A 17,842-nucleotide genomic window follows, 5' to 3' on the forward strand; every position below is an offset into this window, starting at 1 on the left:
GTGACAGCCAATTGGCGGTCTTTCTTTCCTCCGGGCTGTTTCTCACCAAAGAGTCCCTCATTGTGTGTGCTCTACGATAAGCGATGGTGTCAACACAGGACAGTGCGCGCTCTACGGGCATCTAGAATGCAAAAACCCAACACTCGCAAGATAATGTAATTTATGCATTGTGATGATATGTTATTGTTTAACCTTTTGCATTGCAGAATTCCATCCAAAAGATTCATTTTTAAGGTGCTTATAAATACTATACATTTGCAATGTATTTCTGCAGACATTCAGAGTGTGTTAGGGTGTGGTCCCTTTCCAGGGCCTTCTAGAGACTTTCCCTGCAACATGCCTGGGCGTGGTTCTAGGCTGGGCCAAGACTCTATAAAAGAGAGTCAGCCCAACTTCCAGTGCTCACTATTCAGAGGTCCCAGTGCAGAGCAGCAGCTTCTTCCTGAGCTCCTGTCCCGGCGGCCTATTTGGTTTTTCCAATCTTCTGCACTCATCTCTCATTGGTGATCACTGTTTCCAGGCGGTAAGACGGTGTTTGGACATTTCCCAACACCGTAATTGAGAATTTTCATATACTTGATTTTAATTCTTAAATGAATAACAGATTACTTGTGTGCTGCCATTTTTTTACATTTGTATGGTGGTTTGCAAATAGGGAGGACGTGCAATTTATTCCATAAAGATTTGACTTCGTTATTACATTGGTATTCATTGCGCGCTGATATTTCTTGACATTTACATGATGTTTTACGAGTTGGCAAGACGTGCAACTCGTTTCATGAGCATTTAACTTTGTTGTTCATTGCGCGCTACCATTTTCTGGCATTTACATGGTGGCATTCGAATCGGCAACACGCGCGATTCTTTCCTTGAGTGTTTTTTCATGTTATTCATTGTGCGCTACCATTTCTTGGCATTTGCATGGTGGCATTTGAATCGGCAAGACGCGCAATTCTTTCCCTGAGTGCTTTTCATGCTGTTCATAGTGCGCTACCATTTCTTGGCATTTGTATGGTGGCATTTGAATCGGCAAGACGCGCAATTCTTTCCTCGTGTATAAATAATGTAAATTACTGTGCGCTGCTATTTTAAGACATTTTCTTGGTAGCATTTCAAGTTGACACGTTGCGTGATTTATTCCTTGAATCTACGTTGTGTGATTTCATGGTGCACAATCCTTTATGGTGTTTAATACTCATATAAAAATCTGCAATGTGCGCAATTCACTTCCCAATGTTTTTTCTGAGATGAACACAACAATACCAGAGTTCTAGATGTAATGCTGTGTGTTCCTGATATATATTCTTAAAAGGAGATTCATATGGTTGTTTAGAAATTGCTCAGAGTGTTTCCTGATTCTCATGCTAAAGAAAGTACTCGAATCTGAAAGTCCTATTTAACTTTTCCTGTTTCCTCCTCAGGCATTCGGTCATCTAAAGCCTAGTCAGTTTTAGGACTATTCTAGGGTTGTTCATGTTTTTCGGAAAAGACGAAGCTTAGAGTTGTAGCATGGAACTGATTTCATGAGATGTAATTTTGATGTTGTGTTTTAACCTTTTGCTTCCTACAGGTCTCCTTCCCAGCTGTTCCCGTCCTAATCCCTTTTTCCCCACTTGGACTCTCTTAGACTCTGTGATAAATCGAATCAGAGTATTGGAGCTGTCTTGTGGTGGAAGTGTTGGGAACGTGCACAGACCCCGAGGATCTGGTGACTCTGACAGATGGTTAGTGTGTTGGATATGTTTGGGCCCCAGCACTGAGTCCGATTTAAAAGTGCCAGTGTTTACTGAGAATCGTTCATATGTTTTTTGTGTTGGAAACTATATTTGGTGAGTAATCTGGGAATTTTGTTGCTTCCCTTTTGCTTATGTTTGGGAAAGACGTATGCATCTCACATCATATCCACCCACGCTATAGCAGAGTTGATATTCTGAACAGAGTACCCCCTCTGCATCAGCCTCTTCTTGGTCTGTTCCATGCCCATTTCTCAGTCTTGCCTTGTGCTACTGTTTCTTTTTACCCTTAGGGATTCACCATATGGAAGGTTGTAAATTGTGTGCTTAGGATAAAAGCTGGTGTCATGTAGGATAGTGTTCTCAGCAATGGGTTTCCTAAATAGTCTTTGTTTCCAATCTTTCTTCATTAACATATATTTGCAAATCTAAAAATTCCACTTGATTCTTACTGATAGTCTCAACAAATTTAAGATTCAAAGTTTTGCAGTTAATAGCCTTTACAAATTGTTTTGATGAATAAATGCTTTGATTCCAAAATTACAAAAAGGTCATCAGTTAATCTTAGCCAACATATTACTTTCACACCAAGCAATGTGTCATGATGATCGATGAGCACCCACTCCTCCCACCAGCCCACATGAAGACATGCATAACTGGGGGTGAAGCAAGTGCCCATCCCCCTCCTGCACAATTGTTTGTGTAGTTCCTTATTATACAGAAACAACTTACTGTTTAAACTCCAATCAGACCTTCTTATAATCATTAAATATTGTCAATGGTCTGCTTCTTAAAAAGTGTTTGACAGTTCTCAAACCATGATCATGCTTGATACTTGTGTATAGTGAAGTCACATCTAATCCTCTTTCTACGGTATGTTATATATTCTTTTCAGTCCACATATTTTGATGTGTTGGACAGCAAAGTATCAATTTCCAAGATGATTGGTCTCCCTGGTGGTACAATGTTTTTTTTTGTATTGTGGGGAATGAAGAACAGTACTGGTGTCCTAGGGTGGTCATTCCATAGAAAAAGGTATCCGTCTTGATTTAGGAGTCCCTCATTTCTCCACATCATCAATTCTGCATGATATTTGCTTTTAATTTGGCTTAAGATTGCTGTTTTGCACTTTACATAGAATTCAGTGTCACTCAATTGTCGTTAAGCTTCTGTATTGTAGATGCTTGTTAGCCAGATTAGTATGTTATCTGAATTGTGGATTATTACATCTTGTCTTGATTGTAAATTGTGTATTAGGTTGAAATACTCATTTTGGTTGTGTTTCCATTTGCCTTGTTTTCTGGCTTTTCTTTGCAAGCACAGTGTCTTTAGATCCTCAATAAAGAAGTTATTAAAATATCTACTTCATCCCTAGGGGTCAAGTGCACTCTCCATCCCTAGTACATCCAATTCCAAACTTTCAATCACTGGTTGCACTGTAACCCTTTCTGTTATCTCCACAGTTTCATTCTCCAGTTCCTGTAACTCCTTTAGTAAGTGTAAATTGGAAATTGTAAGCCACTTCTGGTTTGCATTTTCTATTTCCTTTGTGAATTCTAGTTCCCTTTTGCTCACCTTTTGTCCATGATATTTTATTTGCGTCATCTTCCTTATATATTTGAATAGATAAATGCAGGTTTGACAATAACCGATGTCACTTTCAGGACATTATAATAAACCGAGAGCGAGAATTTATTTTTCGTTTCAGGTGAGGACTTGTTCCCTATCATTCCACCACCACTTCCTCTGCCATCCTCCGAGTTTGTTTCAATCTCCAAACCTAATTCTGTTTCCGTTAGTCCACTTTCCTGCATCCCTCTATTAGTTACCATTTTTCTTTGCTTTCTCAACGTGTCAAATCTCTTTGCAAATGTAAAATTTGACCCAGTTCATAATCAATTTTGTCTCGTAAACAATTCTGTGCTTTTCTCGCTTTAATTGTATCTTCTTGCTTTTTCAATCTGATTTTCATCTCATCTAGCTACTTCTTAACTATTGCTTAATATTGACTTTTACTTAACTCTCAATTTAGTGCATCAGTTTTCGTTTGCAAATCATTGCAGTCTATTTGTGCATACTTGACAATGATTTCCATAAGGTGTTTGGATGCAGGTATATTACTTTCAGCCCCTTCCAACATCATTGCCGGATTGAGATGCTCATAACTAAGTGGAGTTAAAATCCTTGAGCCTCGTAGTATCTGCCCTATTTACAAGTATTTACTCATTGATCGCATTTCACACCACTTTGCCAGTTCATAAATGTACATATTTCTAATAACCTCAGTTTACTTTTAATGTCATCACGCTTTAGAGTGCTTATAACCTGATTCTTCACTTCAGTGCCACTACGTGAATTGATACTATATAACAGTTGGTCAGCTGCTTTCCTTTACCCCCCAAGGGACAAGGAGACTCAAGCTAACATACATTATAATTAAGGTCCCCGGTTTTCTGTTTAAACAGATTTCTTCACATAAATACAGCCCCATACCAGCCCAGGGTTGCTTCACCACTCCCCTCTTCCTGATCTTCACAACAATGGCCCATTTAAGAGGAGCTGCTCATATTGCACATCAGCGGGAGTTGACTGTTAAGGGTTTGGGGGACACTGTAAGAAGTGTGAGTATTTGACATTTAAAGCAGCACGGTGTCACTCTAAGAACACACACTAGCCGAGCACAAGGTGTTATTATGTGCATTAGCAGTGCAGCTTACTGATAGAACTTTAGGCACCATCTGGGGGAGCCTTCTGGGGTTAATGCTAATAAGGTAGTCTGTGAATACCAATGAGTGGTGGCAAGGGAGAGGCCTGTTAGCACTTAGTGGTACGCTTGGCGGAAGATGGCAGGCATTGGGGAATTTAACAAGCATTGGCAAAGCCAACAGGTCTCAGCAATCTGGTAATCTGAGAGCTATAGGTGTTGGCAACATAAATGTATTTGTGTACGGCTCTAGGGCTGTTAATATTAATATATACAAATGCATTAACATTGCCAAAGCCCATAGCTCTCAGATTGCTGAGACCTATTGACTTTCTCACTTTATGCCAAAGAAAGACATTGAGTGGGGTTAAGGAGGATTTCAATGAAGTTGCATATTAAATGGAGAGGGCTGACCGTTAGTTATGTTAATGTATTCATATTTCCTTATTTTGAACTTCTGAGCCAGATGCATGGCTGAGGCTTCAGCAAGCGAAAAAGCAGAATGCTCTCCATTTTTTCGCAGATTCTGAGGTCAGGGGCACTCAGTTTGGATAAACCACTGGGTCTGGGCCGGATGTGTGTATAAAGAGTCATACTGTGTGTAACAATATTTCTAATACAATGTTGTGGAATCTTTTATATTATTACCAAAGCCTGTGTTCAATCCTATTTTGGATGCAAGTGGATCAGAGACATATATGGGTATGTTATTAAATTTGTGCCTACTACCCCTTACAAGCACTCAATTTTGTCATAGAGCACACAAAAATAATTTTTGTTTCCATTATGCATTTGGAAGAATCTAAGGACAATGCAACAGATTACTCAATTGTACTACTGGGTTTATTTAAAGGTGCAGGTCTGTATTAATGAAAAAAAGAAACAAATTAAAACGAAATAGAAAAATATAAATGTTACTCATTTGTTAAACAAAATCACATACTTATTTGGGCTTGTGAGGTCAGCAAAGTAATAGGAAAAAGAAATATAATAAAGTGCGATACATACGTAATTATAAATTTTTGATTTCCAAGCTACCCCACAATATAAAAAATATGCGTTTACAAGCGGCTACAGGTGTCACCCAGGGATGGAGGTGATAAATGCAGGCAGCAGCCCACATGGAACTTAAAGCATATCCCAAAATTGGAGGGAGAATATCAACATTGAAGAAAACTTTATAAGGCATGTGCATAGCTGCCAAGGTTTCAGATTGCTATGTGACATTTTCATAATTTAAGTGTAATTACCAGTGACATTTCAATGACTATGAGTGACACTTTCTCACAAGCGAAATCAAGTACTAAAGACAAGGGAAGCATATAATTGAGCGACGTGAAACTCTAAGATCTTAAAACTGCTGCAAAGCACCAGAAATGGAAGCACCTAGAGCCCTTGTAACCTGATCATACTATGAGAGGAACATCCTGGAACTCCAGGCAGCTCTGTCCCATATAGAACCACAGGCCTCCCAGGTCGAGAAACAGGACGTGAGAGGCCCCTGAGCACGGATCTCAGCTGCCTCAGCCTGCCTACATTCATAAATTATATAGTCAGCTGACTTGGAGCCCAGCTGTTGTAGTCAGCACCACACAGGCATGATAATGATTCAGAAAGTCTTGGGAGACAAGAGGCTGAGAGTGAGGCACACATAGCTCTGCGGTCACAGCCAGGGCTTCACTTCAAGTTGCTAAATAAATCGGAAACAAGGAAATGTAAAAGTACTTAAAGTTGGGTAAAGAGGCATATACAAATTAAAATAGTGATCTAAAGATTCAGAACTGGGCCCATAAGGATGACATTTACAGGTGGGGGGGCTTGCAATGCACAGTGAGCTTCAGTACTCTAACTCTCTGAAGGCAGCTGTCAGCCTCAAACAGCAGCATGCAGCACTCCAGGCATTGATGATAAAAGAAGCCCAAAAGCCGTTAAAAAGAGGCCCAAGAGAACCTACGATTACTAATGAACACAGCTAAAACTTGAGGAGAATTTCCTAAGCAATAGGTTCCGCGGGCGTTCATATGTGTGCAGTATGTATGGAGAGTGTGACAAAGTGGAAAAAAACAGTAAACACTGAAAGTCTTAAAATGTAAATGACTGGTTACATTTAATACTCATATCATGCTTACTATTTACTGTCACCAGTGTGAAAATCAAGCACACCTTCAGTTTTGAATCAATGATATGTTTGCTGTGGAGATGAAAAGTACTATACAGCCATTGGAAGTGATTTAATTGTATTCCCTACTTGCTCGCCAACTAGTTAAACAGTTGTTACTCTATTCTAAGATGGCCTCAGGTTGCTACTCCTGCACAAGGGGAGTGAGGCAGCTTTATCCTATGTGCAACCTTCCCTTGCAGGACATCTAATCTGTGGTTCCCTGTTAGACCCCCACTGACATTTGGGGGTCTAACAGGGAACACGATTAGAACACTTGAATATTAGGACTCTTAAAAAAAAATATGAAATGGCGCTTGGTTTCAATGAAAACACCAGCGCTCCTGAGAAAGGTTTCAGAGGTCCTAAATGGGGCATAACATGAGGTACAGTGGAGGGATACTGTACTTGTTCCTGCTCTTGGGGAGGGGTAAAGACAGGAAAAGGCATGACCAAAGCATGCCATGGACAAATGGTGAGAAACAATGAGAAAGCAACGAGGGGGTCAGCCTATGGGCGGGCTGAGGCCACGATGTAGATACAGCATGTCTCAGTTCGAGACAGCACATGTGCGCCATCTAGATCCAAGACGCTAAAACGAACACACCAGCAGTGTACAAACATGATGGCAACATTACAAGAAAATATGACATTCTTTCAGTTTTATTTTAACTGTCTATGGCATGTCAACTGATCCTGTGCAATTAGCCCTCTCTGGCGAGATGTGTGGATCTCAGCCTCTTTCCTTTTTTGCTGTTGCCTTTTTAAAAGTATTTTCCCATTCACTTTCGTTCCACTTCTGATCTTCCTCAAAAATGTTGTGTTTGCTCTATGCATCACAACGGGTTAGAACTGGGTGAAGGTAACTTTGAAGAGTAATTTTGTAATGCAGTGCATGTTTGATGCCATTATAAAAACATATATTTCATAAATTGCCAAAAGAGAGGCTGCATCCTCCAGCAAACCCTCCTGCCTAACGTTACCTGCCTAACATGCACCGGATATATGTACAATATATGCACACTTTTTGTTTGAAACTGAGAGTTCTATCTTTCTGTGTTTTTCATTTTGTTTGGTAACCTTTTAAATGTGCAATGTTTAAAATCGCTCCATAGCAACAACTCTCTCACATGTATTTTGTTTGTTTTATAGAGCCTCCCTTACCAACACAGGGTGTTGTATCACTTCATGTAACACAAACATGAAGAGATAAGGAACCATACATGTGGAAATCAGTGAACAAAGATGTTATATAAGACAAAGGGTTTAGGTGCAGAATTCACATGCCATCCATACAGGTAGGCATTTTTTAAGAGTACTTGGACTGGGAAACAAACTCAGGATTCAGTATGTAACACAGTGGTTGGGGTTGACTTTACTAATAACAATTTATTTCTACCAAAACAAACCCTTTGTAGCAAAATTAGGATAATCAAAGACTGACAAAAAACACAGATGAATGCATGGTGTTTACCTAATTTGGCATATGTATATAAATATATCTTAACCTATAATAAACAAGTGCAAGTGTGCATTGCATATTAAATTAAATATCGAAAAATACTAGCTGCAGTGTCATCTTTTGCTTACAACAAAAATACATGTGGACAAACAGATAAAATGACCAAAAAATAAATGTGGATAAATAAAGACGGAAATGGTAAAAAATAAAATAAAAAAGGAAATATCTAAAAACTGGGGATCCCCAATTATAAATAATAGGCCGCTTGGCATGGGTTGTCTTTCTGAAAGAACACGTAATATGATTAAGTCGTCTTTTGCTGACATTTGTTTTGGGATGGGATTTATGTCAGCATTAACTAGTGTAAAAATGCTGCTGATATTTTTGCATAAAAACCATTTTATTGCTGATATTTCCCTTGTCACAAAGAATTTATACAAGTTCCATATCAGGCAGTGGACAATGTTGCTGTTTTATCAGAGTAGTAAATGTATAACAAATTTTGTTCTGGTTTGTATGAACGCACAGTGTTATTTTGGTATTATTATCCTCCCATTGTTTAATCATGACTATTTCAAGCGTCACACACAAATTGGATAATTATATATTGCTGCTCAATCAAACATGTAAGAGGTTTGATTTAAATTCCTTTCTCGTAACAGATGGATTTGTTGGTACAATGAAAGTGAAAGTCTTTTGTCTAGCTTTCCTGTTTGTTTGGTGCTTTTTAAGGGAAATGGTACACAAATCTGATCGTAGTGAGCTGTGAAGAAGATCTTTTAGATCGAAACATGTCACCAAAAATCTTTTTTTGAACTTAGCTCTGGGGTGTGAGTACTTGGTGTCTGGAGGATGAGACACTTCCCTGTTGAAATTTATAGAGAGACTCGCATGAGTCTCAACAGGTGGACGTAACCAAGAAGTGTCTATATATATATATATATATATATATATATATATATATATATATATATATTATTATTATTTTTTTGCATAGTGGCAGTGGTAGTTATAGTTGGTACCTACCTTCTATATAAAAAGCATTTTCTGCCTGCGTATATCTTTGGCACTGCAAAGAATTTTCACAAAACTTTCCCCAAAACATTGCCAGTAATGTCAGCTGCTGTGTGGAAAGTTTTGGGGTGATGCGTCTGAAGGGGGTCGAGAAATAGGTGGGTCCCAAAACACTTTTTCCCCATTCCTTTTTCCAAAGGGATTTTGAACAGCAATAGTGCCAAAATTACTGCGCGGATTTAGACCAAAGTTGGCAGAAAGGTAGGTCCTGGACCAGAAACCAACCTTTTTTTGTTTTGGTGTACATCATTCAGCACATTTCGAGAAATTAGGGGGAAATACATTTGTGTATATAGGGACGTGAAGGAGTCTTGATCCCTCCTTCCCTCCTGCTGAAATCTGATTGGCTGTAAACAGTTCAACCAGGGAGTGTTGGCAACCATCTGGGGACTCTGCAGCCAAGTCCCAAAAAAAAAAAAATGTTTTAAAAAGAAAAGAAGAAAAGGGACCAGGGTACAGGCAACCTGACCCTTTAGCTCTGGTGGTGGGGTCCCAGAGGACACCCCTGGGGCTAAAAAGCTTTTTAATTTTTTTTTACCGTGACTCACGGTGGATCCACGGATCTGTCAAAAATTAAAAGAAAAACCTAAGCGTGCACTCCCGCACTTTGTCTTTTTTCAGCTACTGGGTGGGCCAAGTCCCGGAGGCATACTTTTATTGAAGGGCGGTGAAGGCCCGTCGGCCTTCCCCACAGCCCCAGGAACTGCCACCTCCCAGTGGCTATAATCAATTAACAAGTGGGGGGCACCAGCCCCCCCACATTGCCTCTGGGACCACCACCTAGCAGGGGCTTTATGAATTAATTGGGGGTGCCTGCCCCTCCCCTCAAAAGAGACCGCCTCCTTCCTGGGGCTTCCATAGTATTCATCACAGTGGGGCACATGGACCCCCACCACTGCTCCAAGGACCACCACCCCCTTGGGCAAAGATTAAAAAAATGTGAAGGAGGTCCATTTAGCAACCCCAATAGCCCCGGGGACCACCACCTGGGGACAAACACCGCCCTGGGCCATCTCCTGCTATGTCCTAGGTTGCCTACCAGCAGCACAAAGCTGTTTGCTGTGGCTTGGCTGCAGCTTTGACAGCTGCAGCCAAGTCACAGCAAAAGCTCAGCTTTCTGACAGGGGGACCTTTTAAACAGGTCCGGCTGTCAGAAAGTGGAGTTTTAATCTCTGTCCCCTCCATGCAGTTAGGCGTGCAGGGAACAGAGATGAAAGCTTTGCTTCAGCAACCAGGGAACTGCTACTTAGAGGAGATCCCTGGTTGCTGGAGCAATGGGACCATGGGTTTTTTTGAAATTGTATAGAAATATCTCAATCTAAGTATATCAAACATCAAAGTCTAAAAACCTTTCTCTCTCTCCCTCACCCTCTCTTTCTCTCCCTCTCTTTTAATCTCTTTCTTTCACTCACACACCCACTCAGGCGCTTACATGTGCACTCACAGATCCACTTACTCAGGCACCCACTCACATACCCACTCAGACCCTCGTGCACCCACTCCCAACCCCAGTCAAACCCTCACAGACCCACTCACAGACCCACTCAAACAGTTAAGCACTCAGTCATAGACCCACTCAGACTCTCACACATCCACTCACAGACCTACTGACATTCTCATTCACCCACTCACAGATTCATGCACACACTGACGCACCCATTAAAACAATGGGGATTTTGCATTTTTTAGACATGGCTACAGCCTGAACCCCTTAATAGAATTACACCAAATTTGGCAGGAAGCTACATCTTGGTCGGCATATTGGTGCTTTTAGTGATTTGGTGTAAAACCGCTCAGTAGTTTCAGAGTTATTAAGGGGAAAAAATATGGCTATCTAGGGATGCAGATCCTTCTGGAATCCTCCACAGATCCAGAGGAAAAGCAAGGCCCTGATTGGCTGACCCCAACCTGACAGAAAAGTTGCATCCGTCATTTTGTTTCTTGCATCGGCTTGTGTGTGTGGAAAAAAAACAGTACAAAAACATATAAGGGGTCAGGATACAGGTATCCTGACCACATAGAACACATGAAGGAGTAACTGTCCCAATTCTTTTTTACATTTGTTCCACAGATCAGCGGATCCACAGCAAGGCTCAGTGCAGCCCCCCTAGTGTAAACTCGAATAAGATCCATGGATACGAAAGATTTTTTTTTTAAGTACAACCACAGCATCCAAATCCACGTTGCGCACTGCTGAAGGCCGTGCACAGCGGTGGTTGTATTAACGTGCAGTATTTAGATATTACTTTATGTAAAAAAACATAGAAATTCACTGAAAAGACACAAGGGTTGCAGAGACGTTATAGTTAAGTTGGCATTTTACTCGTACGAAACAACAGAAATGTAGCACTTATAGTTATGCATACAGTTATACCTATCTGAAGAAGCTATAACTCTTACCAGAAAGTAACTTTGGGCAACGAGTTTTAGGACCTCAATATGAGTGTGTTGGTTTGAGGACTGCCACACTTTGGTTGATTGTTGGACCTCTGCACTCCGAGCACCCAATTACAACCTTGGTGGGCAAACCCACCAGGGAACATTGGTCCCAACCTGGTGATGGCGATCTCAGTTGTACTCCGCCAGGGCAGTACTTAATTCAGTGTTGCCTGGTTGATTACAACTTCCCTCTCCACAAGCCTTCCCAGGGCGGTTTCACCGACATGGAAAGGCTGGCTTTGAGGGTTTGCTGGGGAGCACAGGAGGGCCCTGGCACTGCCCATGCCCAGTGCAGGGGTCCCCCTACTCAACACCATTGGTATGTGCACCTTCTGCTTTGATTTGCTGACAGTGCGCATTCCAAGGGAGCTGGTCGGCTCCCTCTGTGCTGCAAGATGGTACTCTTAGCTCTTTTTATTGGAGCTGAGTGCTATCTCGTAGCACCGTTCCCACCAGTCTGACCTGTGGGAATGCTCTATTACAATGTTTCCACCGGTCAGACCGGCAGGAACTTTGTAATAGCGCAGGTGAGATGCCACAGAAATGACGCTGGCGTCCTCCCCGTATGTTTGGCAGTCCCGCGTTGGGACTGCTAAACTCGTAATAAAGCTGATAGTTTCTTAACAGAAGTATAACTATAAATGCAGAATTTCTATGGTTTTCTGGGTAAAAGATCAACCTAACTATAAAGCGCCTGTAACCTTTTAACCTTTGATTTTTTCTGTGAAACTTATATATATATATATGTATATATATATATTTGTTTACACACATACACACACAAAATCCTGCATTACACTGGCAGCAATAGCGCCAGTGTACTTATAGTTAGGTCTGGGTATCCTTAGGAAAAGAATGAAAGGGAATTTTTCAATTTTCGCTTACTTAATTCCACTGGTGTTTTGTCTGCTGACCACTTCAACTTTCTGGTCCTCTTGATTAGTCTTTTATTGTAATTGCTATTGGACACTCTGGTTTCGTCCTTAGCCCAGGCCTCTGGTGGGTGTTTGTTTTGGTTGTGGTTCTAGGGTAATGGTATTCAAATTTGTTTTCAACAGCAAGCTAATTATCGTTTCTCATTCACTGAGCCCAGCGGACATGTAGTTAATGATATATAGGATGTAATTATTTTAGTCTTTTCACTCTGTCAGTAGATGGATTTGATTCTGTTTACTTTGTGATCTTTTTGTTACTCTAAGTGTATAAGAAGTGTTTCATCCTGGTTCTTGCCATGTGGAGAGATGGTTTTGAGGGAAATTATGTCTCTTGGCTCCTATGGCTGTTTATTTTTCTCGATCTCTGCCTCGGTTGGATTTTAGACTTTAGTCTATGTCGTAGTTTTTCAGGTGTTCCAGCCTACTATGCAGATAACTTTCCATGTCCTTGGCTATCATGAAAATTCCATCATTGTTCTTCACTGCTCATATACTTTCCAAAATCATTTTCTTCAGTTAACAAGATTGTAGCCCACATGCACGTCACAGCATACATCACAATCATGCTTTTGTATGTGAATCCCTGTCTTGTTGCTGTTATGAACTCTTTTTTGGATTACTGCTATTTTACATTCCTTGCATAGGCGGTCATTTTGATTTTGTCCCCCAACCGTGCAGGGGGTCAACGGAAGCCCACCAGTGGCAGCGGTCGACATCCCGCCAAATAATGATGCATGGAGCCTCACCGTCATTGATGGTGGTGAGGGCCGTCATACGCCATGCTGCCAGTCAGTGGCGGGGGTGATGCTGCTCCACCCCCACCACCACATCAGTCCAGACACTGCCACGCCTATGATGATGCATTCATAGGCGTGGTGGTGTATGGAGAGGCGGCGATGGAGGCGGAGCAGCATCCAGGAAGCCCGTTCTCTCCCGGAGCAGTGCGACGGAAGAGGTAAGTGCTGTCAGAGAGGGAAGGGGAGGGGTGTGTGTGTGAGTGTGCGAGTGCATGGGGCTGTGCGTGAGTGTATGTGTGGGGGGTGTGTTTCTGAGTGCATGTATGTGTTTGTGCATGTAGGTGAATGGGTGCATAGGGATGTGGGGGGTTGGGGGGACCTGTATGTAGGGGTGGTGGTGGGGGATGGTGAGGGTCGAGCTGGGTGGCCTACATGGGTTTTGGGGGTGGAGGGTTGGGGGGTCGGTTTTTGGGGTTCAGGGGTGGGGGCGGATGGTTGGGGGCAGATCTAGGGGCTTAGGGGGTGGGCGGGTGTAGTGTCAAGGGGAGGCCTAGCGTGTCACAAACAGGTGACAGGAATGAGTATTCCTGTCACCCTTATGCTTTCCGCCAGGGATTAAATGCGATCATAATCCCAACGCCGGTCCAGCCTCTACCGGTGGGTTGAATGTGCCTACAGAAGGCCCGGCGGTCAATTCTGGCCTGGCGTGGGTGGTAGTGAACTGGCTGCTTTGCAGCCAGTTCACTACTGTGTTCAGAATATGGCGGTGTGGACCGCCATGCCGTTGGCGGTAATGACCGCCACCACCGGCGTGGCGGTCCAGACCGTCATGTTCATAAGGATCGCCATAGTGTGCATTTCCAAAATCCTTTTTGTGATACCCACCATTTATCTTTCTTGTTCATAGGGAGACTGTTTGTTAATTTGAGTCTGATACATTTTGCTGTCCTATATCTTATTAATTAATGCTCTGCCAGTCTTCCTTAAAACGCTTTGCAATATGTAATGAGATGTAATGAGTGGCGTACTGTGTCAGGTCATAAGCAGTACAGGATTGGAGGTCAGAAATTATAGTTCGCTACATTATAAGTGGTTTATTCCAGTGTGTTTGTAGTGTTTTTTAAGTTACCTTGTGTCCCTTTCAACCCCTAACTATATCACTTATCAAGGTATCAAGTAAATGCTCCGTTGTTTTTTTATTTTAATGCGAAAGCATGAAAACATAATAAACAACGAGCATGATTGTCAATCCAAGGATCATGTACAGATCAATCTGTGATAAATTTAGAAAATATGGAGGGAGTACACTATGTGTGAACAAGTAGGAATGTAACACAATACACAAGGAATGATCCGCTGCTGCATCAGTTATTCAACATCGATGGAGTTGTCAAAGTATTCCATCAAAGACTCCCCATATACGGTGATAGTTACAAGCACATCCTCTAGCCTAATATGTATAGGAATTTTGTGAATTCAACACCCACCCAGTCCTCAACTCCACTTCAGAACACCAGAAGGGACCTGTTCAGGGGTGGCTCCTTCGCAATGGTGAAAGAGTGTTGCTCCCCTGGCTAAGCCATGAGCTGAAAAATAATACAATATTTCTTTATTGTTCTATCTTTCTGCGGCTGGCTCATCCAAAAGCATGTGAAGGGAAGGGAAAGGCGGGGCCACAGGAGGTGGGAGCGCGGAGGGGAAGGAGGAGAAAGTGCACTTAAGTGCGCATATGTGTTAGGCCAGCCGTCTTAGGCCGGACAAACACACATGCGCATTTATGGTTCTCCAACCGAGCTGTGTTGAACAGACGGTCTGGAGAAACTGCACAGGTCCCAAAGCAGTGTCTAGGGTCAGTCCAAGCTTCTCAGACCCATCCTGACGCTCCTTTCATGCTAGGTTTAGCATGAAAGCAGTGCCAGGATTGCTGGCAACCCTGTGCTGGTGTCCCAGTAAATTCTGGGACACCAAAGGAAGAGCAGAGGAGTGAGGCAGCAGGAAGAGGTATGTTTTTTAAAATTATTTTTTTATCCTCCGGTCCATCAACCCTACCCGTCCCTTCCCACTGAGATTTGCGGCGACCACCGCTGGACCTGTTTCTTCCAGTTTTCAGAGATATTCCTCTTTCCTACTGTGAGTCCAAATCTTAGGAGGGTAGGCTGAACCCTCATAAAATGATCTCGCTTTAACCATTGTTAAAGATAGCAAGTTACTATATTTATTACTATTGTTAGGTACCTTGAGGGGTCATGATTCATGAGAGGCAATGCATTAAGGGGGACACAGTGCCCCTTCTCTCCTTCAAGAATAGTAAGAAATAGCTTTTTATACTCTGATTATTATCAACTGTCCAAATGTATATATAATTTATATCATTACACTTTTTCATGTAAATCAGGATACAAGAGTTTAAATCTGTTCATAAGATAAAATCACACAAAACAATACCGGTTTCCGTGTCTAAAGATATTGCTACACACTCTTTGTGAGGCGATTTACATTATTTTCGCATTTGAATTTTATACTACTGTGGGATTAAACTTGGATTTGGCCATTGCACAGTAGTAATAAATATGTGAATGTGTATTTAGTCATTACTACAGCTGCTGTAAGTAAAACGTGTTATTCGGCCACATTCATTTTCAGTTCCACGTCTGTGAAAGCGAAAGAAAGGGAGAAAGATTAAACTTGTAACTTTTACAGTGAAGAAACTGACTCTGCTCAGACTTTACCGTACCTCATCAGTACGCAAAATCCGAAAGATCTGGCAGTGCCCTATACTTCTCGGATCAAAACCTAGTAGCACAAAGTTTATATTTACAGTTATCAGAAACGCTGTGCATTTTGCAACTAAGAATCATTTTTTTTTAGCAACTTAAGTATTTATCACAACATTTGTAACTATATTCGCAGAAGCGGCACTCGTAGAGAAAGCACTTTTCGACAGATAATAAAAAACACATTCACCTTCACAGGCTGTTCCTGCAGAGCGGTTAATCGGCCCTTCTGTGCTCGACGCAATACAGGTGACGTTCCAAGGGACTCCGCTTTAGGGTCTACCAAGGAGGTTAGAGAATACCTCAGTTCTGTGGCACTACCTATGTGGGATCTACAAGGCAAACAACCAAAATATCAGACATTTTTAAGAATTAACAGAGCATACATATATTTTTATACAATATAGGCTTGCATAACAAAATAGGACAGGGTAAACCTTAAATTACACCAGTGAAATTTACGAAATCCCCGAATTAAGTGAAAGTTCTCAAAATTACATATTTAACATATCAAGCTATTAATCTAATAATATTGCAGGGGATTAGTCCGCACAGAAAATGTCAGAGACGTATATTCATCAGTGTGCAAGGCCCTGCCTCTGCAGTGGATCTCCAGAAGTGCACACTTTCTCCATCAGTGCCCTGTCAATGATACAAATATTCAGGCGTAAGAAGATCTGCAGCAGCACGAGGTCATTGCTTTATGTATTTAGATGTATGTGACTCCTCTAAAGTATCCTGTCCCTGGACCTCATCAGTGCAAACTTCCTCCAGAAGTAATCTTGTAGCCCTTAACTGAAGATGATGATTAATGCATAACCAGATAAGCAAATCACTAAGTTCTCCCTTCCAGCAGGGCAGAGAAAAGAGCCAGGCAAGGATTTCCACAAGAAAAGCCAAACTAAAATCTGAATAAAATGAGCAAAAATCTGAGACAAAATGACAAACAAATAGGCAATGTACACAAGGAAAAATAAAGGGTCAAATATGGTGCAATACATACATCACTCATTAGGCTTCCTTTATATATGATTCTAACAGGAACTGACATCACAGGAAGAAGCTCAAATTCATCTCGAATTGACAGCGATCTTTGGACAGACCACCATCTTTGAAAGGATATTTCATTTGGCTTGGCCGCTCTCCTTTTTTCCAACACACGGTGACAACTAGACACATGAAAAGGAAGCCAAAGTTGCACATCTTTTATCCAGAGCAGAACTCTGAAGTACAGGTACCAAAACTCCTCAATGTGACCATGACCTAAGAAATGCCGCTATGGTCCAGATCATGAGGATAGTCAACTGTGTACCAAGCATGCTACCCTATCTGCTTGACAAGCTTATACAGTCTTCCTCTCAATACTCACCACCACAGCAAAGCTCCCAGCATCGTTGCGATACCGTCCTCGGAATATGACAGCAGAATTCAAACGCAGTACATTTATTTTCACACCACAATCATGACGTCTAGGAAGCCATTCATGTCCTCTGCCTTTCTGTCGGGCAAAAGAGCAGGAGTATAAAGGAGCAGCTGGAGGATGCCCACAGTGCTGGAGACCCATACCACAACAGTTGTAGTCCATTCTAGGGAACACACTTGCATTAGGTAAGTGTCAAAGAAGTGGTAGGGTGTTCCTGAGGGAACCTCACATTCCATCTCAAAGTCCTTTCCACTGGGATATGCTTCCCTCATCCCTATGATTAACAGCCAGTTTTAAAAATTCAGAAAACCCTGATGTACGAAGTTGGCTATTTAAGGTGACACTATGCCAATAGTCCATGTGACCCTTATTGGTTTACAGGGTTTAAGTAATAATCCCAAAT

General features: G+C 41.8%; 1 protein-coding gene across 5 annotated transcripts in view; it reads right to left on the reverse strand.

Moving 5' to 3' along the window:
- Nucleotides 1-17,842, reverse strand: part of PPFIA4 (PTPRF interacting protein alpha 4) — a 3,105,259-nt gene that overhangs the window by 1,552,265 nt on the left and 1,535,152 nt on the right. For all 5 annotated transcript variants that reach the window (XM_069239004.1, XM_069239005.1, XM_069239003.1 and 2 more), the window contains one exon: nt 16,207-16,348. In XM_069239004.1, coding sequence (XP_069095105.1) covers nt 16,207-16,348 — 142 coding nt within the window. The remainder of the gene's footprint in view (nt 1-16,206; nt 16,349-17,842) is intronic.

The sequence above is a fragment of the Pleurodeles waltl genome, chromosome 6 (genome assembly GCF_031143425.1).
Source record: "Pleurodeles waltl isolate 20211129_DDA chromosome 6, aPleWal1.hap1.20221129, whole genome shotgun sequence".
Taxonomy (NCBI): domain Eukaryota; kingdom Metazoa; phylum Chordata; class Amphibia; order Caudata; family Salamandridae; genus Pleurodeles; species Pleurodeles waltl.